We start from the raw sequence: 25,849 nt of genomic DNA, 5'->3' as shown, positions 1-25,849 counted from the left end.
ACTTATCATCCTTCAAGTCTGATTTTTCTTTCTCCAAGTCTAAGCGCAAAAAATGATGTTGATTTGCATAACTTAAAGTGGGCGGCATTTCATGGTTCATTTGCACAAGCTAGGCGCAAATTTGATGTTGGTTTGCACAAATCATCCTTGGTGTGGCAGCTTTTCATGCTTCATTTGCACAAGGTTGGGCGGAATTTTCACCCTCAAATGCACAAACTTGCTAGGGCGGCATTTAGGGCTCCATTTGCACAAATTAGCTTTGCTTGGGCGGCTTTTTACCATTCACTAGCACAACTTGGGCTTCTTTTATGCCCTTATTTGCACAAGTTGGGTGGCTTTTTGAGGCTCATTTGCAGTAAGTGGCAAAATTTTAGTCCTCATTTGCACAAACTTGGGTGGAATTTTCACCCTTATATGCACAAACTTGGCAGCTTTTGCCCTTCCATTTGCACAAACTCCATCTTGGTGTGGTGGCATTTAGACCTTTGTTCACACAAAATGAAATCACTTAGGCAACATTTTACCTTCCATTTACACAAATACCTCTTGGTAAGCAAGCCACTACCAAGAGCATGACTTGAGCAAAATTTTGCCTTGAATTTTCATCTAGATTTATCGATTCTACCACCTTACTAACCTTTCTCTTTGATTGTTAGCATGAGTGCATATGTCATGATCAGTTGCACAAAATGACGTTGCTTAGGGTAAGGACCATAGCTTGAGCAAAATCTCCACTTAGCCAAATTTTGTTTTTTGCACCCTAATTCTTTAATTTTGACCCCTTACTAGCATTGCCTTGGGTTGTCTTGGAATTATTGCTTCTCTAGCATGGGCTCATTTCTAGGGTCCATTTGCACAAATTGCTCATGGTGAGAAAGCCTGTACCAAGACCATGCCTTGAGCAAAATTATGACTTAGTCAAAAATTTCGTCTCAAGGCTTCATGAGTTCAATGCATAAATTCTTCGCCATTTGGATGTCTTTCATCATTGGAAGGTAATTCTTGACCACGATGCCTGAACCTTGACCCCGACTTACCATAACAACTTGCGCTAACCTCCTCTCACTGAAAGATTAAAGACTAAGAACTGACACCTAACTAAGACAACTAAGCTAACAAGCAAAAAGTGGGGGTCCCCATTTGCAATGGGGTGATGTGTGACAACGTCACAACAATGTGCTGCTACCGAAATTTGCAAAACAACCTATGTTATTCGTAACTAATCATTGCAGAGGTGTTTCGTGTTGTCAATGTAATTTCTCGCATACCCAGCAATATATGTCTCCAAATCTTTGAAGTTGATTTCCAAAATTGTTAATTTTTAGTTATTGTTTACATTTTATATAGGGAACATCACAATAAAGCAGAAGTAAAAAAATATATGATAATAATAAAGTTGAGTGCAATCCAAAACGTTGACACAAAAGACATACACGGTTTCTCTAGAAACATTCTTGTAAATAATAAAGCTAAAAAGTTAATAATTTGAACTACTATATGGAAATTATAATTATAATAATTATAAAAAATGGTTTGAAGAGACACGTTTTATAAACTTATGTATTTTTAGAATGTTATAGTTATAATCATAGATAAAAAAACTCATCGAGTACTCTAACCATATGAGTTACTTGCCAACAATTTTTTGTAAAACTTGAGGTGAATTTTTCTTGTAAAACTCGTCAATCAACGGAAAAAATCGCAAGTTTTTTATTAATAACTTGTCCCTTCTTGCTTGCAATTAAAAACTCGCAATGATTTCTTGCCTGTAGTTTTTAAAAAACAAGCGCAATTTTCATTTCATTTTCACACACGATTGGAACTTAAAGCACACAGCGACACAACAATTACCAATGACAATTGTATGGTTTCAAAGGCTTTAATTTGGGCTTGGTTTCAAAGGACTTAGGGAGCATACCACCAGTGCTATAGCCGGACCCCATGAAGAGCGTTGCCCCCAAACCCCCACAAAGGGCCCTACCCCCAAATCCCCATGATGGGCACTACCCCTCAACCCCATTGGGATCTCCACTCTCAAATCCCCGTTAGAAATTGGGATCTCTTATCAGATAAGAAACTTGATTACAATGAGAGAATGACAAGAAATTGGGATATAACTCTTTGAGCATGCTAAATTAAACGTTATTGCACAACTTGTTGAGCATCTCTTTAGATGAAGCAACTTCTACATATAACATGACTAATGGAAGTGGTATTGTAACTCATTTAAAGTTTGAACTCATTTTTTGGTCTATATGTATTAAACTCTAATTTTGATTTATATATGATGAAAATCTATAATATGTTATACAAATTTAGTAATATGTGTCCTTGAAGAATTTTTTTTTAAATTTATGTATTTTAAAATGTTCGATAGAATTGTCGAGTTATTGCTAAGTTTTTCCCCGAATTTTTGCCAAGTCCCAAGTTTTAATTTTTTTTGGATTTGTCGAGCTATTACCGACTTTTGAGTTTTTCAACTATGGTTATTATTATAATATTACCATTGCATGGTTACTTCAAAAACCTAAAACAATTCTAGTTTATCATTCATGATTTTTGACAACCAAAATTGCATGTGATTTGTGAGATTAATGAGATTAATAAATTTGAGAGTTCTACTTCAAACTGTATGCTTTCTTCACCAACACCCAATTTCTTTATTTTACACAATGATTGAAAAATACAACCTTCATTCGAATAGACTATATATGGAATAAGGAAAAACAACATGGGGCTAAGATGGCAATGGTAAACTTTTGGAACTACAATAATTTTCCCCTCGCTGTGGCGAAAATTCCATAAAATTATAAATATTTATACATAAATGTCATGTTCCTTTTCCCAAATTAAAAACTATTAATAATATTAAAACAAAAAGTGTTTTAAAACACAAACAAAATATATAATAATAATAATAATAATAAATATAAATAAAATAAAACAAGCATAATAATAAATAAAATCAAATAAATGTATTTGTAAATACTTGGCAGGAAATTAGGACCCAAGAGCCCAAATCAGGAGTATATCAATAAGCTCCAGCATTCATTTCGATCATCCGATTTTTGCTTGAGCAAGTTTTCATTGTGAGTTTGAATTCAATGATGCGCTCAGGGACAGAAACCCTTGGCTATACCTTTTGAGAGGTTAGGATAAAAACCTTTCCCTCTTGCTTGATAATTCCATTCAGGGGTTACACAGTGAAATATGCCCAAGTAGGGAAAGCGGAGAATAACAAAATTCTTTTTCAAAATTCACACCTGATCACGTACAGTTCTGATTTGCCATACATCAAATCTGCTGCTAAACTAGTTTCAGATGGCAGAATCTCTTGTTTGAGACATTCAACAGTGGTTATAACAAAGACATTCAATGTATGAGGTGAACAGAAGTTTAATTTATACATTAAGCATCAGAAAAATAACGACTTTGCCCTTTTACTGCAGCTACAGTGAAGCTTAAGAAATATTCATGACAGAGATATCATCATAAGAGATTATTAATGTATAGCATTCAAAGGCGCTAACAATAATACATACAGAGTTCAGCCAAGAGGGAATTCACTCGCAGAATAAGACTATGAACAACTGCTACCATTATGCTCTGGCATCACTCAGCAAAGTCTTTTGCATATCTCTCGCACATTCTACACTGATGCCTAGTTACAATATCCACTTACAGCAATAAGGTGCCTGGCTATTGTAGCCGCTCCAATGACGATGAACAAATGATTCCTCCAATCCCGCAGTCAACACAAACCATAATTCAGCTCCTTGAATTTGGAACTGTTCAGTGCAACAATATAGTCTGGAAATTGGTACCACTGAATTTCCACGAACCTCAAGAAGCACAGACACGATTCTCTTACTCTTTCCCGGCAGCCAAGATGGGTGCAATTAGGAATAGAGAAGTTTTGCACCTTGTTTGCGTTGGAAGACGCAAACTTACAGTTGCCAATATCCGTCAAGCCTAGCACGACATGAAGTCCTTCGCAAATCACAGTAAGTTGTGATCCAGAATAAGAGGCTTCCACCCCAAAATACTTCCTCTGACAATAGTCTTCCCAATATAAATGACATCTGCCTTATATTATTTATTCCCAAATGTTAGTGCGCATAAAGTAACATTCACGGAATTAATAATTTGCTCTTCATGCCTTCCATTATTAGTCGGTCCACACAACATTATTCACACGGAAACCGTAAATATTTCTCCTCAATATATCGAGCTTATATAAGGCTTTTTAATTAATCCGCTCATTCTAATGATACCAACAAATATTAAATAAGCTACAAGGCTTCACAAATTTCGCCCCGATGTACTCTGTCATGAATAAACCCCTTTGAATGAACCAGGTTTTCGTCTAGCCCTTATGTACTCCAGATCATGGTTGACAGTTGCAAGCAAATCTGATTTGAATTCCATAACTGGAGATCTGCATCCTTTATTGTCATCTGCAGCAACAACTGTTAGATCAAATCTGAGCATCCAACTATTGCTCATTGTAGGAGATTGAAAATTGTTTGTTAGCACTAACTTCATGAATCTGATTTCCATCTTTGCTTAGTGGTGCTAAGCGGTCGACAGCATCCATGAAAATATCACCTATGAATGAGAATAGATATTGATTCGCAGCTGGTAGATTATCCATAATCATTCGCTAAGTTACTATTCTCATTTACGAAGCAAAACTATATCAACACACCTACCAGGAGCTTGGGAGCAATATCACATCAACAGCCAAAGGGATCACGGCATTCGTTGGAGACATTCTTACCCTTTCGTGACAGTCCAATATCCATTCCAAGTTGTCCTCAGCTAGCATACCAGCTCATAAGGATTGTGAGCCAACCAAATTGTGGGAAAGTCATCACTGCACATAACACAATTGGACTACACTGGGACTTAATTCATTTCAGTTTACACATTTAAAGACATGGATCAAGAGTCCAGTTGCTTGTTATGCAAGTGAGATCTGCAGCTATATACATATATTGGATTATATTCTGCTATCAATCTTGAATTATATGAGGAGTCTCCATTATTTATTGCAGCATTGGTTTCAAACTATTGTGAACACTCAGAAATAAGTGTGTTGCTAACAAAATCTGCACAACAGCCTATGTTATTTGTAACTAATCACTGCAGAAGCGTTTCCAGCTGTCAATGTACTTTCTTGCACATCCAGAAATATGTCTACAGATCTCTGAAGTTGATTTCTAAAATTGTTTGTTTCCAGTTATTGTTTGATTTTTAAATTCAGAAACCTGTAATCGGTCAAGCATTTTATATTGGGAAAATCACAATAAAGCGGAAGTAAAAATTATGCAATAATAACTATGTTTCGCAGCAGGGTCGACAATCTGAGAGCAATAAAAATAATAAAATTTAATCATAACAGCAGTATACCAATATTATTTCAGCCATATAACAACAATTCAATTATGACAATAACATAACAACAGTTTAAATTTTGAAGTTCAGAAATTAAAATTAAAATGTAAAGTTTAAATTCAAGTCTCAGTCATACTTCAAAATTGAAAATACAACCACACCTCGTCTAGGTTATCAATATCAAAAGGCGAAGAGTCTGTATCAGTGTCTGGCTGAAGTTGTGGTTTGTCCAATGGAATCCCAACCAATCCCAGTTGCACCTCCTCTTCATCAATCTACCTAACATCTTCAAGATCAACATCCCAACATGTTGCTAAAGTTTATAATACGCAATAATTTGCCAATCATTAAGTCTCAGACTCTCAAGGCACTATGAACCGCAACTAGCTTCCATACCCATTTAGAGAAAAGATTGTTCCTCTTGATTGAGTGAATGAAACCATACATGGACTAATTCGTCTTAGCAGCAAAGGAACTAGCAATCTGTGAGAGTAGACAAATATCAAGTTGTTTCAACTCTGATGTGTCATTTCCATGAAATTTCCACCATCTAATGGAGCTTTTTTGTGCAATAGTGGCTCTACTCATTCTAGCCTCTAGTTTGCTAAATGTGGGACCTTGAAGATTGGAAGACTAAAGCCACTAATCTCAAAGTATGGTTGCCTCCCCATCGTTATACATCTTACAAAGGATCTTCATAAACCCCTCCATTACCTCATCATCTTCAAAAGGAAGAACTCAGCTAACTGTCATGTCCCCAGATCAAAACAAGTAAACCAATATTACATGCCCAGGAGAAAGCTCCTTGTATTATCTTTATAGACTATCAATAGCCAATACAACATAAGACAGCAGCAACTATGCCACACTTGATTAGTCACGGCAGTAGTTCACCATGGATGAGAGAGATTAGTAAATAAGTATTTAGATTCTCCATCCATGGATATTGAGGAAACTAAAGAAAGTGTTCAAGGGAGCAGTCGAAAGAAATATCATATGTTGGAATAACATTTAAGGTCGAATCTGGGTACTATTAATGGAATGATGTGGAATAGTCAATAATAATATGTTGAGCACTTATCGGGCTTCATTGCCGATTCAAATAACATACAAGACAGCTGCTATATTGACACAGGAGTTATTGTTAAATAGCAAAGAAATATTGGAGGATTGCAGCTTTAGATTCCTGTAGCAGTACAATTTCTACTACAGCCAACCACTATAATTCCTGTTGAGGAAGGCTAAGTATCCAGTCGACCAAACCAATATCAATTATCACTGCCAAAGGGATAAATGTAATCAGCAGACTAAATAATCAATCGATTAGTTATTCAATGCAGAGTTTTAAAAATCGTGGACTCGCCACGGACTCGCGAGTCCTTGGGAGCCACAAGTCGACTCGCCAAGGACTCGCGAGGCGAGTCCTGGCAAGTCCATCTGAAAGACTCGCGAGTCCATGCAAAAGACTCGCGCGAGTCTTTTGCATGGACTCGCGAGTAAAAGACTCGCCAGGACCCAGAAAAAAGTCATGCAAGCTTTAAAATTGAGTTTTTTAAAAAAAAATTTGCCTTCATTTGGCATAACTGAGGGAGTGAAAAATAAAAGAAAAATAACACCCGACGTCGTTATAAAATAATAAAAGTATTTTTGGCCTCGCGGGGCGCTGCCCCTCGACCCCGCCCTGTATCGCGACAGGGAGCGCACAAGGGGCGACGCCCCTTGACCCCAACTTGGGGGCGCTGCCCCCAAACCCCCGTCAAAAAATATAGGGGGAAACTGCGCCGATGGAAGTAGGGAAAATTTAACCTCCGAGTCTGATTAGGCTCCATATAACAACATAATTAGCATTGAAGAAATCTTGGTATTATACATTTTAGAGTTGAAAGTTTGAAACTATGAGTATGTGACATGTGTAATGTTTCAATTATGGCTCTTATGTTCTCTAAATGCATTAATTTCTTTATGTTTTTTTGTAAAACTACGGTTTTTTTTTTTGCCAAGTCCTTGCCGAGTCTTTCACGAGTCTTTCACGAGTCCGAGTCCGAGTCCAAATTTTTGGTTTGCCAAGTCCGAGGCAAGTCCGAGATTTTCAACTATGATTCAATGTATGGTTAGAACAGCGATTATAATTAGTAATACACAAACAGCATTCGATTACGTCAAATATAGCATTGTAAGAAATAGCTGAGGATGATCCGCATATACAAAGAGAGATCCATAATATCGACAATGGACATTACTTATTTTCTGTGTTGCATGGGTACCCGAACCCAACCCCCTAGAACGCGAACCGGAGACTGGTACGCGTCTCCCGCACCGGAGACCCGTCAGGAGACGTCTCTACACATAGGAGACTCCATGTCAACGAACCCTCCCGTCTCCACCCTAAATAACACCCACAAAAGTCAAAAAGTTTGATGCGATGCATGGGCAGAAGTAAAAACCACCGACGTGAGCTCCATTTTCAAACATTTGTATGACATTTTTATTTGACTCATTTCACATTTGTGTACTTAAATTTCAAAGTTAATGTTAATTCTTCTTTTGAAATTTCAATGTCATCATATTTTCAGATTTTCTATAGATTATTAAATTATATTTTTAAAAAAATTGGCCTCTCCAAGTACCCCCCCCCTGTCTCCTGTTTTGAAAAAATAGCCATACCAGTACTGGTACCAGTCTCCAGCATCTCCGAATACCCCCGTACCCATGCAACCTTGCTTATTTTTAATTAAAAATGATCATTAGCTTATTACGATCCATTCCCATACAAGAAATTTAATAAGTTAATTATACAATTAACATCGTAAGCCATAAAGGGTGCGATTACCATGATAAAGAATGTATTACTATACATTCTCAAGGCTGCAAATGGTTCATAACTTATACTTAGTCTCCAAAGAGGAGCGATTACTGGGGAGGAGAAGATATGACTTATTTGAAAGGTTGTGACCATTTGGAAGGAGATATACTCCAAGGCAGAAATATATAGAAAAATTATAACAGATTATAAAAGGCAAGAAAAATCATGGAACTTGAACAAGGAGCGATTCAATAAGAATCGTCCACAAGTCATTATCGATACGGAGGGAATTTAGAAAAAAGATTGGAGGAGAAAGGTCACATACATAGTGACATCTTGATCGGACTTCCAGGTATGTACATTAATATCCAATCATTGCTGACTGTAAGTTAGACAGTAAAGATATTCCTGTATTTGTTATTTAATATTATTCAAGATATGAAGACTATAATATATATATATATATATATATAGAGAGAGAGAGAGAGAGAGAGATACAAACAAGAGAAAAAATTAGTAATTCATTCTGAAGATTATAAGTACACAGTACTTAACCAGATTTACAGTGATACAAATGCATCAAATGTAAATAAAATAAATTCATCAAAGAACATGACTACCAAATAATTTAATACATCAAATAAGAGTTAAACAATTATAAAAATCAGAGGTTCATAAGTAAATAGATAACAAGATAAATAAACAATTGATAATTCCTGAAACATAAACAGAATGTCTTTAAACTGTCCTAAAACCATAAACAGTTCTGTATTTTCTATCCCCCAAGGGAGATGGGTGCTGCTAGGGAGGAGCACAATAAAACCACTTCAATAGAAGCCCCAAGGGTGAAAGGACTCCCTCCTAAAATCTGGGCTGTAGGCCCCAAGGGTGAATGGACTAAGTTCCGCTAATCTGGGTTACATTAAGGAGGTGGTGTCAAGCGCCCTAGGCAGCCAAGCTCTCTTCTGGGTTAGGCATGGTTTTTAATGGCATCATAAGTTATATTACAAAGAATTAGTTAGTTATGCTCAATTAATAGCAATAGAAGATAGTAACACAGATGTTGCTCTTGGTAATTGACAGTGTATAAATAGGGGACATTACACCAACTCTAGGTGTGTGCCACTTGGAATTAAGTGAAAAGAGGTGTTCATTGTGTTCCACCTCTTTGTGACAATAGGCCTAATATGCTCTTCATAGAATTGCAATCCAAGACCCCTTTCGCGAATCATTTGCTTCATTTAATCAAGCATGCTATCAAAAGTCTCATAAATCTCTCCAAGGCTAGGAGAGTCTGTATCTGCTTACTTAATTACCCCCACAATAGATGATTTCCAAGCAATATTTGAAAATTATGATACTAGCACTGTTAATAATTAACTTAAAATTTGAACATAAAAAGTAAAACAAAGTAGAAACTAAAACATATTAATATAAATTATTACATGAAATTTTCTTACCTAATGTTGGACCACCAAGCATACTTAAACACCCTTTCTCTCACCACCTTTTCTTCTTTTGTCTTTGATTGAGCTCACTTTTTCCACTCTCCACAAACCACTATGGATTGTAGAGCATCCTACACCTCCAACATCCTCTCCAACAAAATAAAATAGCTAGCATATCTAATCTCAACTAATTTGATGAATTCTTTCTTTGAATAAGATCAAAACAGTTCAAATGAAGCATGATGGTTACTCAGAAACATTTGTATGTCTCTAGCTTTTGCCACTACTGTCTTCACCCAATCTATTTTGCCAATGTCTTTCAAAATATACACAGTATGGAGTCAAAAAAAATATGTTTTTAAATGCTCTCAACCATCAAACCAACTAATTTAAAAACACGAGATGAATCTATGACTGTTCACATTGTCATTGTTGTTGCTAGTGCTCATTTTGTGATAACAAACTGAAACAAAAATTTAAAAAAATTAAAACTAATTACAAACTCTATTGAACAAGCTAAAACAAAATGGCATACCTTGACGCAATGATTGCAACTGAACCAGTCTTCTAAACATTCTGAATCTTTCAGCTGTAGGTTTCTTACTTGTTTGTAGTCAGAGATAAATTATTTGAGGTCACTATTGTATATATTTTTTGAACTCTCCTCACTGTTTCAAGTTTCAATTTAGGTAGCCAAGCTTCAAGTTTTCATTTTCAACTGTTATTCATTGTAAATTTGTAAACAGTCACAATGCAAAGTTTAAGACTTTGAGTTTGTGTCATATGGGGAGGCATCCCCACCCCTCAAGCCCTTGTCCTTGTAGGCTATAAATCTAAACACTAAACAATATTACTAATATCAAATAATTTCTCTAGCAACAATGGCTTAGCCTCTAGTAATAGCAGTCAATAAAAAGTTATAAATAGAATTTTTCATTTCCTTTCACATATCAGGGCATATAAGGGGCGTGGGAGGGTTTGTGGGACCCCACGCCCATCTAAAATGCAATATCCATCCACCACATGTACTTTTTTTTGGTTGAAATATTATTGCTTCACTAAGGGAGGCGCCTTGTCTTCCCCAAGACAATCAGGAACATCTAAGACATCTCCAACCACCTCAATGGGAGCCAAGCATCCCCTTTACATTTCCAGACATCCTCGAATTACAGGTTGCAATCCAAGATGTTTCATGTTTTTGGCAGTTTAGAGGAATGCCAAGGGCATGTCCCCTAATGTCCTATCATCCTTGAAATACCTCAAGCGAGGGGGAGGGGTTCTGATGAGTGGGGATGCATCCCCATGTAACTCAAGGTAATAAAAAAAGTCAAAAAATTTAAAATGTTATAAGGGAATTATAATGATAGTAATTATAAAAACTCTTTAAAGGGACAATTAGACTATACATAATATTGTTGCAAACTTGCATGGTTACTTCAAAAATCTAAAACAATTGTAGTTATCATTTACAATTTTTGACAACTAGAATTACATGTGTGGTTGTCAGTGTCGTCCTTGACCATGGCCACCTATTCAATGTTCCCAACAATTCCACACATTCAAACTTAGCATTGGCATTCCCTAGTGCAGAGTCTTCTGCCCACAAGATTCATCTTCTTTGCTTTTGTGGCATGTGAAACCTACAAAACAACAAATCATATTGTTGTCACGGTTTTTTGAGGGTCAAAAACTTAAAAAAAAACTTATTGCATTTTTTGGGAAGAAAAAGGGTTTTTTCCTGGTTTAACTTGGTTTTGATGGGGTTTGATTGGTTCAAGGGAAAAGGGGGCAAAAATGGACAACTTGGGTCAAAACATGACACAGGTGGTGGGTACATTTAAAATGCAAGTACCCACATTTTTTTCTCATTTTCTATTACTATGCCAATAGCTAGAGATATACGTGGGTCACTACTAGAGGAAGTCACAAAAATTACACAATTGTGGTTGATAATCAGAAGAAAGTATGTCAGAGAAAGAATTGCAACATCTTATTTAGATGGGAGGAATAAAAATATCCTAACTTTTTAGTGGCTTCTAATGGGACATTGGTTTCTTGAAGTCCATAGATGCTAAGCATAAAGTCAAAAATGTCAAGACTTTGTGCAACCTATTGGATTGGGTGATTCAAGAGATTAGAGCTGAGAATGTTGTATAAATTATTTCAGACAATGAAACAACATATGTATCTATAGGATGACTTATTATGGAGAGGCATCTTGCTATTTCTTGGACTCCTTGTGCTACACACTACTTGGATTTGATGCTAGAGAATATTGGGAAGACTAGATGGGTCACAAGTGTGGTCAAAGATCCTAAATAGGTAACATAATTTATCTACAACTATACTTGGTTCATTTCTTTGAAAAGAAATCACATGAATGGCAAAGAGTTTGTGCGACCAAGAGACATGATTTGCCACCCACTACTTCACTTAAAGAATTGTTGCAGCATTTCCTTCTCTCAAGCAAATTTTTGTGTCCAATGTCTCCATGTTCAAAGAAAACTAGAACAAAGAAGGCTGCAAGTATAGTTTTTGATGGCTTACTCATCAAAAATGAAAAGGAGTTACTCAAGCTTGAGTAACAAATACAAACATAAACGTTTATATGGAAATATCGATTTGCTGGTTTTTTCAAGTGGGCTAATTTTGTAATTATTTCAAACTTGTTTTCAAAATTTTAGGTGATAGAACCTTTGCTCAAGGTTCTTCATTTGGTAGATGGGGATGGTAGTGTTGATGTGTTCACTAGGCACATGAAAACTCAGAATAAAATACCATAGATATCTTATCCTCTCTCGAACAAAATCTTTTAGATGCTGAAGATTTTCTTAAGGATCACCCAAAAAAAACTCCAAGGTTCAAATATGTAGGGTCACTACGTGTGGATAAGCCTAGTTGGTCGTTGTGATTGCTGTTTCATCAAAGGGCATTTATGGTTCGAAAAGATTCAACAATTGATTAGCAGATGGTATGCAATGAGATTGCTTCCTAATACTACTAAATGATTATCAAAAAAGGGCAAAAGATGAGGTTTTAGAGGAATTCTAAGCTACTCTAGAATGAATGGATGAAGAAATGACACAAGAGAAACTCAACTAGTTATAGCATCGCCATACATGAACAGCTCCACTAGAACTAGTGCAATCTTCTAAGGATGTTTGAAGATTTTCAAATCATTGCTAACCATAGACACCATTAATTGAATGCATATCAATGATTGAGCAACAATCGAACTTAAACACTTTTAAATGCTCTAGTTGACCACACAAGGCTCACTTACAATCAGCAAGAAAGCTAGTGGTATGGATAACAAGCTTCATAATATATCAAATGCGACATTCCATCATGTAATCTAATGCTAAAACTATCATCAACAGATTAGCTTGAGAAGATAGAAGAACCATGCAATGAGCTTCAAGGATTGAACAAAAACGCCATAACTTCAATGTTTCATTGATCCATTAGCCAAACAACAACAATTCTTCAAGTCTTTCTCTTGCCACTATTACTCTCTCTTCTACTCTATGACTATTCTCCAACTATTATTATCAACTATTCACTATTCAACTATCAATCATTACAAATGAAATGAATGGAGTTTATATAGGACTCCCAAATACAATGAAGGGCCAAGATTGAATGAAGATCAAGGGCCAAGATCTTGCCACCTAAACCCTAATTAGGGTTTGACATAAATGAAAACCCTATCTGGATAATTATCACAATGAATCAACCAATGAGAAAATAGCACATGCTGACACAAAAATCGAGGAAGCATCCTCCAATAGGAAAATGAAATGCCAAATGGACTCATAAAAAACTTTCTTCTAGATTTTTTTTCCTTTCTCCTCCTTCCTAGCATATTCAATGAATCTGGACATTATACTTTCAATTTCAAAAATCGGAATCTCAGGTAGATTCTTCATACGTTCCTCTAGGTGGATCACCTCACCAAAGGCTGCAAGAAGCGACATCTCCCATCCATGCTCAAGTTCTTTAGTCTTGTCAATAAGGAACATAGTGGTATGCATAAGATCTAACTGTTTTTCTATCATCGGTCCACCTTCTCCCTAAAAAATAGCTTTTATCCTGCCTTCTAGTTCCTGAATGTCCACATCTATTTCAATTTCCACCCTCTTATCAAGTATGATGCATATCACCTCAATTATCTTGTCATGAATAGGATGGATGGTATCTTCGACTTGACTACATCTGTTACTCACATCTTCAAAAAGGTGTTTCTTCATTTGAAGCAAGGTCGACCACTATAACAGATTAGGAGTTGATTCTTTTCTAATTATCCCTTCTTGTGCTAGCATATGTCTAGGTGCTTTCCTTATTGCTTGCAATATTGGAATGGTGACGTCCTTAGTATAAGCGAAGGCATCAACTATCACCATGAGGTTATGAACCATCTCAAGAACTTGAATGGCTCTACCAAGTATTTTAATCATATTCTTTATAAACTCATTAGCCGTTGTGAAGGATTTGTTGATCCATGCCTCTAGAAGTTGTGTTGAGGTCTTCATTTTCTCCATATGATCAATTGACTCTGCAGGAAGCAAGGGAGGTGGTGTGGCTACTGGACTTTGATGTCTCAAAGGCTGCTGAAATTGTTGGACATAGCTTCTCCATGCATGTACTTCCTTTTCTAACTTTTTGTTATTTTCTATTTCAGCCTTTAGATTCTCATTTACTGCATTCACTAATTCAGTTGCTTCTTCCATGGCTTGCTCAGAAGTGAGTGGACCTAAGTCAAATGTCTCCAAATCATACTCCTCTACCATGATCTCATCCTCATATTTATCTACGTCAGCAGTGGCAATTTCTATTTTTCTGGAGCCTGCATCTTTTCTTATTATTCTAGACATCTTTGGAGCTTTCTTTCTCTCAATAACTTCTTGAGATCCATTTAGAAGGCTTTCTAAATCAAATGCTTGTTCTTCTTCTTCTTCTTCTATCACTTCTTTGGTAAGTCTTTCTTTGAGCCATTCAGGAATAGAAGATTTCCCTTCTTTTACTTGCACTTCTTCAAGCAGTTGCTCATTCTTGGGAGGGGAAGTTACTTCATTATTGTCTCCTTGTTCTTCATCATCACAAATCTAGATATGAAGGGTTGGATGTGATGATTCTTGAGGCCTTCTTCCTTGATCTTGCCTATCATTCCTATCACTTTGTATGGTAGACTCCATTTATTCATCTACTTCGTTGACTATGCCTTTATTCATTCTTTCATCTTTGCCTTGATTTTCTTTCTCATGTCTAGAGGAAGCACTAGGAGGCTGATCATGAGTCGTCTTTTTCTTCTTCTTGGAAGTCTCCTTCTTTCCTTGCTCATTCTTTCTCTTTGATCCTTTTGAGTGAGAAGTGTTCTCACTTACACTTGCTCTTTCTTCTTCCTCTGTTCTTGTCTCCAAATTGAATGTCATCGTTACATCTTGCTCCTTCAATTTCTGATGTTGAATATCTACCCATCTTCGTGTGCAAGTCAAAACTGGATTCATCAATTCTCTTGAATCTGTGACTTCCTTTTCATCCCAATTAATCTTTATCCTTTATCTTCTTTCTCACAGGTAGATTGAATGTATCTACCACTATCTTGTGCTTGATCGGCCACTCTATAGATTTTGCATTTCCCAACGAGATCAATAGGCATCCATGAGTGCATCTTCTTCTTTATCTCAAAGTCATCTTGTGCATTCATCCAAAAGTCTTCTACTTGAGACACGTGCCTATACTTCCTTCCAGCCATTTCTTCTACGTTACCGTAGGGATCAAAGTTATCTATAGAAGCAAATGGTGCAGACAAATAGAGAGATAACTCTGGCTCAACACTTTCAGCTATTTGAAGGGAAGGACAAACTTCTACTGAATTCCCAAGTGTAATGGAATTAGTGATGACAGCTCCATGTTTGTACCTCAAGGATCTGGTACATGCTAACAATTGCCTTGCCACCTCAAGAAGTACTATCCTGTCCATGGGATAACGCGGCAACATAAAAGGAGGAGAAGGACACCCTTGGATCCTTATATATGTGAATTTGGGAAATTGAATAAACCATGCCCCATATTGTTTGACTAGGTCTTGCACCTCCTGAGACAATCTTTGATGGATCCCACCTTGTAGAGTTCTGGTGATGTGCATCATGAAAGTATCATTGACCAATCTATAGTGTTGTTTAGGTGGGTGGTGCAATATCTCAAAAGCATCACAAACCCTTATCTCTTCGGGCCCTCTTCCAACTCGGCCTCTATGTGGTAGTCCCGCATATTCATAGCTCCTTGCTAGAGAATATATAATATATGAGCTCATGTAGAATGACTTAGTAGGAATCAACCTTCTCAATTGTCCATCTAGGCAATTACTAATGATTATTGCCCAATTGATCATTCCTTTCCCTTGAATGATTATTTGAATGAAAAAGAACATCCACTTATCAAAGCAAAAGGCTTGAGGAGCACCTACAACTCGGCCAAGCAAGGTGATCAAATCTCTAAATTCTTCTTGAAAGTCAATTCGGTGTGGCCCATTAGGAATCTTGTTCAAGCGAGGTCTACTCTTTTGCAACCAATCCCTATTGATGATTGATAGGCATGCATCATGATCATCCTCATAAATTGATTTCGCTCCTTCAAGGCTTCTATAGATCATATCTCTTTGTTCTGGTAGATGGAAGGCTTCACTTATGGCTCTTTCTGATAGGTAGGCAAGAACAGTTCCATCCTCAACCACAATTGTCCTCGAGTGTGAATCATAGTGCTTGGCGCACTCGATCATCAATTCATGACATCTAACTGCAGGAAGGATGTCAGCTGCCTTGATGATGCCGCTCTCTATCATCCTCTTGGCTATAGGTGACGGTTTGCCAATGTATGGTGCCTCACGAAACTTCTTCACATTGAAGTTGCCAAGGTTCGTATCTCCAATATTGCTCCACCGGGACGTGATCTTGGTCTCCAAGTCATCGCTTTTCTGATCTTCTTTGATGAGAGCTTGCCTTGATGACGATCCACTTGCCTTAGGCGCTGCCATGATTTACCTATGAGAGGCGGTCAAGTTAGGATCTTGGTAAATTATCAATATCTTAAAACTTATGAACTGAACCTTGCATCTAAAATATGAAATTAGTTACTGTATGCATTAAGAGGGTCTAATTGACTTTAACAAAACCATTACCAATATAGATCAGACCTGCTCCTGACCTTATGTCTGTCTAAATGATGAACTTACCTCCTGATTTTAGGACTTTATCCTAAAGAAATCTGATTAATGGTGACTGCTAATGCTCAAGAATTCGCTGTCCTTTCAATCTCTTGCTGTTCAAATGATGAACTTCGCCTTCCAATCTGCTAGACTTTGACTTTGATGCTGCTGTTTCCTTGATAAATTCGCCTTGCTAATGACGTATTCTGCTGTCTTGAATTTGAAATTCGCTGACTGCTGAAGGAGTTCACTCAATCTGCTAATAGAATTTGCTGATGATAATGTTTTGTTTTGATGTTAGAATGACCTAATGAGCTCCCTTTATATATGCGACCTAGGCTAAGGATGTGTCTCTTAGAATGCAAGGCTGACTTGATATAGTGTAAATAAAAATGTAAATTATCCTTTTTTGATGCTGGCTGACTTGGTTAAGCTTTTTCCCTTTTCATCAACTCGAAATTTGAATTAATTTTGGCGTTAAAATGTTTACCTTGTGGAATTTCGCCTTAGATCTCAAGCAAGGTACATATAATTTGCCCAAGATGGTGATTTTGCTCTATGTCCTTGCTAAGGACAGGCCTAAATGGTCAAGTTCGCTCTCTATCCTTCCCAAGGACAAGACTCATATGACATTTTCGCTCCTTAACCGTCCTAAGGACAGGACCTATATTAAATTTTCGCTGGCCGGCCTTTGCAAGGTACGTTCTCATTAATTTGTTTCATTTTATTTGGGGATCAAGATCAAGACAAGGAGTTCGCTCTATGTCCTTTCTAAGGACAGGCCCTATATGACCGGCCTAAGGACAAGACATATAATGCATTTCGCTCTGTCCTTGATGAGGACAGGACCTAAAACAAAACTCCGCTCTCTGTCCTTCCCAAGGACAAGCTTTAATTCGCTCTTGGACTCTTCTAAGAACAAGGCAAAGACATATTCAATTTCGCTCAATGACCAAGACAAGGCATAACAAACTCGCTCCAAAACACCTTCTAAGTTCGGTCAACCATCAGCAAGGAGAACAACTTCGCCCAATATCCTTTCCAAGGACAAGACCTATATACCATTGTTTGCTCAAAGACCTCCTTAAGGACAAAGTCAAGAGGTGGATTTGCTCTATATCCTTTGGAAAGACAGGCTTCAAAACAGATCACTCTAAGTCCTTGATGAGGATAAGACCTACAAGATGCATTCGGCCCAAACTGATGCAAGTTAAGTGAAGAAGCTCGCTCACCGTCCTTGGTAAGGACAAAGTCAAGATGGAAATTTCGCTCACCGTCCTTGGTAAGGACAGGACCTTTATGACAAGATTTGACAAATCATCTTAAGGACATGAAATTCACCCCTTCCTTTTGCATCAACTTAAGTTCTCAACCTCTTCATATGAAAACATCATGAATTTGGCCTCCCAAGAATACCTATATAGGAAATTCACTCTATGACCTTCGGAAGGATGAGACCTAAAACAGATTCGCTCTAGGACCCGAGCAAGGTACGGCTCAATGCACTTAAGCCAATTTCAATTCAATGATGGTTTTGACGGAGGCTTTGTTCTCGAATTAGGGCAATATAGGCGACCTTATGACTAACACTTGACTTGACCTTCACATAACTTTGCTTGACTTAATCTATTATTGAGTCCTACAATTTGATACTCTACTCTACTCCACTCACTAGAAAAGAGCAAAGAGAGAGAGAGACTACTCCTAAAACCTAAAAAAGAGGGGTCCCCATCTTGATGGGGCGATGTGTGATGTGGTCACAACAGGTAGCTAATAGGTTGCCTCTATGGAGCCATGGATAGGGCCAAATAAGTCATTTTGCATTACTATGGTGGAAACAAAAATAATATGAGATCGTTTGGTGCATCATTGATCACATATGGATGAATCAAACTCCATCAGCTAATGCATGTCTTGGGCTACTACCTAAACCCAAGGTTCTACTTCTTTAATACATTTAGAGGCCAATGAGAAGGTCATGGCAAACTTTTCATGCATCGATAAGGTGATGCCAAAAATGAGATGGAAGGCAAATGTCTTGGTGAGTTGGATGTCTACAAGAGTGCAAAGGGGAGACTCTTTTTATCAACTCAGCAAATCAAAAGAAAAAAAACAATAGTTAGTTGAAAAATATTTTTTTTTAATTTTTAACTGAATACTAGAAGTAGAAACTAGAAATTTGAAAGTTTGAACAAGCTCTAAAATTTTAAACTTATTTCGGATTTCCCTTTTTTTAATATTTTTTTTAGATTTATGGTGAGAGAATTATGTTTTGTCTCATCCTTGTAGGGCTTCAATGTGTGCACACAATTGGAATCTATTTGAGAACATTCACACAAAGAAGAGATAGAGGTTGACCTAGGAGTGCCTAAATGACCCTGTCTTGGTTTGGTACAACCTTCACCTTCGAACAAAAAGGTGGAGGATCCTTCTTATGATGCCATTGACTTGAATGCCATCAATCCTTTTACTAATTGGATTGTCAGAAAACATAGGGATATCCTAGTTACTAATAAAAGTCATGTTGAATTTGAGAGAGAAGCAACTAGTTGGATGTATCAATGGGAAAATGAACGCTTCTAACTTTTTAAGAAAACAATCAGCCATCATTTTGGTACCAACTAACCTTTTAGTTTGAGACCCAAAAAATTAGGTTACACTAAAAGGAGGAAGAGGAAGATGTAGATTGTAGATGGATATTTTTTCACATGTCATCACATGTAAACAGTTATAGTGCTGTTATACAGTTATTTACAGGTCTTTTGTACTACAATGTATTGTTCGACTTTGAAACTTTGGAAATTCAAATTTTGAGCATTTAAGGGTCATGTGGCATATATAATGTTTACACCATGACAAATAGATAATCAAAATATAATTGTGTTCTCAAAACAAAGTATTCATTTCTTCTTCATTTTTTGAGTAATTATGTTTTTTATTGTTTTCTTTTTGCCAAATCCCAAGTCTGAGTCAAATTTTTGGACTACTGAGTCCATGTTTATGAACTTCGCTACAAAAATAATTAGCAACAAAGGCAGCTCAAAACTCTGAAGTTCAAAAAATTCAGAGAAGAAGCAAAATGGATTAAAATTCTTAGAAGTAAATAACACTGTAGACTAAATGTCTCTAAGAGCATTTAAGTTGAAGGGGAAAAAGAAAGTTGAGACAGAAATTTCAATCAGTTTAACTTAAAAAGGCCTTTGCTGTATACATAGGTTGTTAATAGACAAATATCAGAATTATTCAATAATAAATTCAATCCAGCCAAAACAAAAGTGCATCCAGGAGACCTTAACTCTGTCAAAAGAAATCTCTCTGTTGAACACAGGAGATTATCATATGTATTTGCAAACAATCAAGATCATTAATATGGTCCTGAGAAAAAAAAAATTATTCAGTCCTACTGGTTACGAGATTTTGCATCCTTCAGCGTCCATGCATGGAGCCAACTTATGAAACCCCTTGATATACATTTTTTGTCTTTTCCTTTTAGTTTTCTAATATTTGTTATACTTTGGGGGAGGAAAGAAAGTATTCAATTCTTTTAGCACGTTACTAAATAGTGGTTGTCTGTGAGAGTACTTCAAGAAAAAAATTTAAGAAACCTTATGCAGCTACCAAAGTTCATTTTAAAGAAATTTTATAAAGAAACCTTACGCATCTACCAAAGGTCATTTTACTCATCCTGAATGTAACACGCTTTCTAGTTGTAGATACTGAATCAACCATTAATAATTTACTTTAAAGCATCTCCAATGTTGTCTGGACCTTTCAATTATCACCAGTAATCCCTACAAGCACACTCCCCGCCCTCAAAATGGTGGATACATTTGTTATCCCTTGCAATAATTTTTTTCCCAGTAATCTTGGAGATTACCTTAGTGACACTATGACAATCTCTACACATACGGTGGTTCTGAACTAACCAGATAGGCACTCCAGGAGACGAATTCATCAGCCCAAAAGTAAGGGCAAGTGTTATACTGTGGCCACAGAAAATATATTCCATGTCCTCTTTCTTAACATGCAACACATTGAATGGTTCAAGCATGTACCCAGCTGCCTTAATTTCTCCAGCAAGACCCTCCAATGTTGTGTAGATTTTCTCTGATTGTGGGTGCAATTTGTCTCCTCTTGCAAATGTATGCATTCTACTATTTACCACAACACCACTCCAGTCTGGCATCCCGTTCAATCTCATAATTTTCATATTTGTTCTTACCTTATCCACATTGTCCCACTTGCCAGTCGCAGCATAGATATTTGCTAAAGTTATGAAATCCCCAACATGTAAAGCTTCTAACTCCTTAAGGTGCTCTGCAGCATATTCTCCCATCTCAACATTGCAATGGTTAATACAGGCACCTAACAAGGCTCTCCACGAACTAGCATTATGTTTTGTTGGCATGTTTCGGATAAGATTATGTGCCTCGTTAAGCTGTCCAGCACAGCCAAGGAGCTCAGCCATGCATGTGTAGTGCTCTATACCGATTGGCAGATAATAGTTTTGGCTCATCATATTGAAATATTGCCATCCTTCAGCAACTAGGCCTGCATTGCTGCAAGCAGTAAGGAGGGCATAAAAAGTAAACTCGTTTGGCGTCACCTGTTCCTGCTGCATTTTGTTAAAAATCTCAAGCGCTTTCTTGCCATACCTATTTATTCCATATGCTAGAATCATCGCTGTCCAAGAAGTCACTTGTTTTTCAGAGATATTGCCAAAAACTTTTTCTGCAATATCAATGCATCCACATCTACCATACATTTCTATAAGGGCAACAGAAACAGATGCATGGGAGTCAAATCCACTTTTGATTGCATAAGCATGGATTTTCTTACCCTCTAGAGGAACTGCCACATCAGAACATGCTGGAAGTATCTTCAAAATGGTAATTAAACTAGGTTTAACACTATCCTCTCGCATTTGATGAAACAATGCAAGGGCTTCCTCGGCATATCCATTTAGTACATACCCTGCAATCATCACTGTCCACGATATGACACCTCTATCAGATATCTCATCAAACACTTTAACCCCATCCTCAATAATTCCAAACTTGGAATACAAGTCTATAAGAGAATGAGCCACGAATATATTGGACAGGAATCCACATTTGATGATGTAACCATGGATTTCCTTGCCCAGTTGCAGGGCTGCTAAGTCAACACAAGAGGGCAGAATGTTTACCATGGTAATAGCATTGGGTTTCACACCATCTCGCTGCATTTGACAAAATACCTCAAAGGCCTCTCTAGCATGGCCATTTTTTGTGTACCCATCAACCATGGCACTGCAGGTAACAACATTCCTTTCAGACATTTTGTCAAACACTTGGCGTGCATATTCCACACAACCACATTTCATATACATGTCTATGAGTGAACTTGCAAGAAACTCATAGGACTCAAAGCCATTTCTGATAATGTAACCATGGATTTCTTTCCCCTCTCTCAGAGCTGCCAAGAGGCCACATGCAGGTAGAACCGAACACAAGGTAACTGAATTTGGCATGCATCCTTCGGCTAGCATTTGGACAAAACATTCAAATGCATCTTCCCAGTACCAATTATGAAGAAACCCAGATATCATAGCAGACCAGTTAATGACATTTCGTTTAGAAATTTTGTCAAACACTTCGCGTGCAAAATTGACACGGTCACATTTACAGTACATATCAACCAGCGCCCCTCCCACAACTGCTTCCGACTCATACCCTCTTTTAACTGCTTCACCATGTATCTCCATGCCCTGCTGTAGATCCACCAAACTTCCACAAGCCTTCAATACACTAGATAATGCATAATTATCAGGTTCAATCCCATGAAACTTCATCTGTTTATATAAATCAATAGATTTCTTCATATAAAATCCATCCTTCACAAAAGCTCTGAGAAGCGCATTCCATAAGTATGAATTCTTCTCTGGAACCGCATCAAATGCCTTCTGAGCATCTGCGAGGCTTCCACAGACGCTGTAAAGCTGAATAAGCTTGGTTGCCAAGTAGGCATTCCGATGGAAACCTGTAAGTATGGATTTTAGCGGCTACTATTTGCCAATTGACTAGATCTGCAAAAGACAAATTACCCCAAGAAAAAGCATTGGGTATTTGAAAACAAAGGCGCGCCTAAAACAATTTAATTCTGTAGCTACAAATTTGTTCCAATAAATGAAAGACTTCAAGCGTCTTCGATCCATAAAATAAGAACAGAGCTTCTAACAATTGGGTTTAATATTATTAAAAGGATCACAGACAGTTACTGAATAAAATTTAACCAAAAAACTCGTACGGAATTAAGGATTCAAGAGTTACTCTTCCTAACCTACTATTAAGATGCATGATGCTTTAACTAAATATACAGATAACATATTCATATCAAAAATAAAGCTCCGTAAATTCGAATTTGCATTTGACTAAAATTGCTTCAAAATTTCTCTACTTCAAAAAAATGTGTACTTCCTTAAGGTTACCCCTACCTGTAAGCATCATGTGGTTATGGACTTGCCTGCCTCCGTGCAGATATTTTTTAGCCTTGCAGCCCTCGAGGAGAAAATCATAGATATTGGCATCCACAGGGATATCTCCTCTACAATCCATAACCCTTAGAATGGTCAGAGCTTCATCTAATTGGCCTTCTTGACACAGAAGCTTCAAATCTTCATACACTGCAGCCATGTTATTTTGATCCCATGAACGAATATACCCTGGAATGGGCTTTTTCCTTCGAAAACGATCCAGCTCGACTCTTCTTCTAACTGGATTTCCTTTTATTTTAGTAGCTGGATTAGTGATTTTGAATCGGGGATTGTGAAAATTTGGTGGATATGTTCTGGTTTTTGATGAGAGGGATTGTGCTCTCGCTTTTGATGTTGTGGGGGGGTTAGGAGTGCCATTGATGAAGCCCAAATTAAGAAGATTGCTTTCGGGACTGCCATTGAAATGGCTGTATTTCAAGTGGTGTTGCAGCTGCAATGATAGGTCTCCCATCAAAATTGGAACGGACACCATAACATTATCTAAATTCAAGATATGGTAGTGTTGTTGTAAAGAAATACAAGTGTTAATACCTGCTATACGTATATGTATACGTATACGTATACGCATAAGTATATGTAATGATATGATATCATATGTTCATAATGTTATTTATTTTTATATATTATATATTTACACTATAGCAAGATATAGAGGGAGAGGGGAGAGGGGAGAGGGAAAGAGTGAAAGAGTGAGAGATAAAATAAAAAAGAGAGGTGATAAAAGCAATAGAGGGAAGTAGAGATGGACAAGGGGGATACATAGATAGATTGTGAGACATAGAGACAAGGAGAGAAAAAAAGAACATTATTTTAGATCAAATTTAAAATTTGTGTTCTGAATCAAATTTGCATACATAGAAGTTATTTCTACATATGAATTCAATCTTTCATAGAGTACATAAAATATTCTAGATATGAGATAGAGAGAAGGGGGAAAGAGAGAGATTGTGAGAAAAAGAGATGGGGAAAGAGAGAGAAAGAGAGAGAGGGGGGTCAGGGAGAAGTAGAAATCAAAATCTAACATTGTATTGGATCAAATTGCATTCATAGAAGGAACTCAATTCTTTATAGAGTACATAAAATATTCTTGATATGATATAACGTACAATTAAAGACAATATTTTCAATTCTAAGACATTTTAAATTCCAACGTCATGTCAAAATTAGTTTTCTTCGAATGTAGAGTTAAGTACCTTCTTTTTTCACATTTATTTTCTATGATAAATATATAATATTTTGATTTTGTAATATTTATACTTAAAATTATAATTAAATCTAAATTATTTGTATGCTTAAAATTATAATTAAGTCTGAATTGATTTATGTTTTTATAGATACATCTTATTATATTTGTTTGGACATTAAGAAAATTATTAATTGGTATTATGAGATTTTTTCTCAACCCATACTTGTAGAGACGACAAGGGAGACATCCTTCCCTAAAGAAAAAACTAACTTTATTCAATATAATGAATTTCTTGGTCATCTTAATCACCACATAAAATTTCACATTTAAATGTCACTTAAAGATTTCAAATTTGATTCTCTATCTTAAAACTCATTATTTTATTAATTGATACAAGAATCATTAACATGGATTGAAAAAAATTAGGAGAGAAAAGAAAATTCTCAATAATGAAATATAGTAGTTTACAATTATTAATCTTTTCATTGATACCCAAGTAAGTGTTTATTAAATCTAAAGCTCTTTCACTAAAAATAGATGTCAAATATTCCAATTATAATGAACATGAATGTTATATAAGTTAAAAGTGATGTAGTTAATTAGATTGATAATTTTATAGTATATGTGGATGAGTTGTAATGATTTTTTTTTTAAAATTATTTTGTAAGTTTTACGTTAATATTTTTGGATCATATTGTGTTATCTATTATTAGGAGAGTGAGAATCTCCTCTTTTTGATGATGGATCACAACAACTTCTCTTCTAAATGATAAATTAGGTGTGATCAAAAACATCTTCTCTTCCTAATGATACATCATAAAGCCAATATAAAATATTGATTAAAAAAGAATATAATTTTATTCTAGAAACCTTACAACAACTATAAACATTTATGTTAAAAAATCAAATTCAAATATTTTTAAAAATGTATTAATATTAAAATGTATATTAAATATTATATTCATAATATAATTTCAATCTTGTAGTAATTATTAACATTATAATCCTATAATAAATTTATTTGAAACCCTCACTAATTAATCTATAATATACAACTTCGCTTTATCATAATGTATACACCAACGAATGATGCATTTTACATAATTAAACTTTTATGCTATGTAAATCCAATTCCAAATAAGTTCATGAAAATTATTTGATCTCAAATACATGTAAGGTTGAAGGGTTAAAAATCATAATCAAGATGGCCATATATTTGAAGAAATCATTCATTTCATCATGTGTCCAAAGGAAAAATGAAACAAAGACAACT

General features: G+C 36.3%; 1 protein-coding gene across 1 annotated transcript; it reads right to left on the bottom strand.

Moving 5' to 3' along the window:
• Positions 1-20,478: 20,478 nt before the first annotated feature.
• Positions 20,479-23,890, bottom strand: LOC131032006 (pentatricopeptide repeat-containing protein At1g11290, chloroplastic). Its single transcript, XM_057962891.2, has 2 exons — positions 23,331-23,890; positions 20,479-22,876 (listed from the first exon to the last, which is right to left on the bottom strand). The coding sequence occupies exons 1-2, from the start codon at positions 23,860-23,862 to the stop codon at positions 20,634-20,636; spliced, it is 2,775 nt and encodes a 924-aa protein (XP_057818874.2). The 5' UTR covers positions 23,863-23,890; the 3' UTR covers positions 20,479-20,633.
• Between the last annotated feature and the right edge of the window lie 1,959 nt (positions 23,891-25,849).

Source organism: Cryptomeria japonica, chromosome 5, assembly GCF_030272615.1.
Source record: "Cryptomeria japonica chromosome 5, Sugi_1.0, whole genome shotgun sequence".
Taxonomy (NCBI): Eukaryota; Viridiplantae; Streptophyta; class Pinopsida; order Cupressales; family Cupressaceae; genus Cryptomeria; species Cryptomeria japonica.
This window is presented reverse-complemented; position numbering and strand designations above follow the sequence as displayed.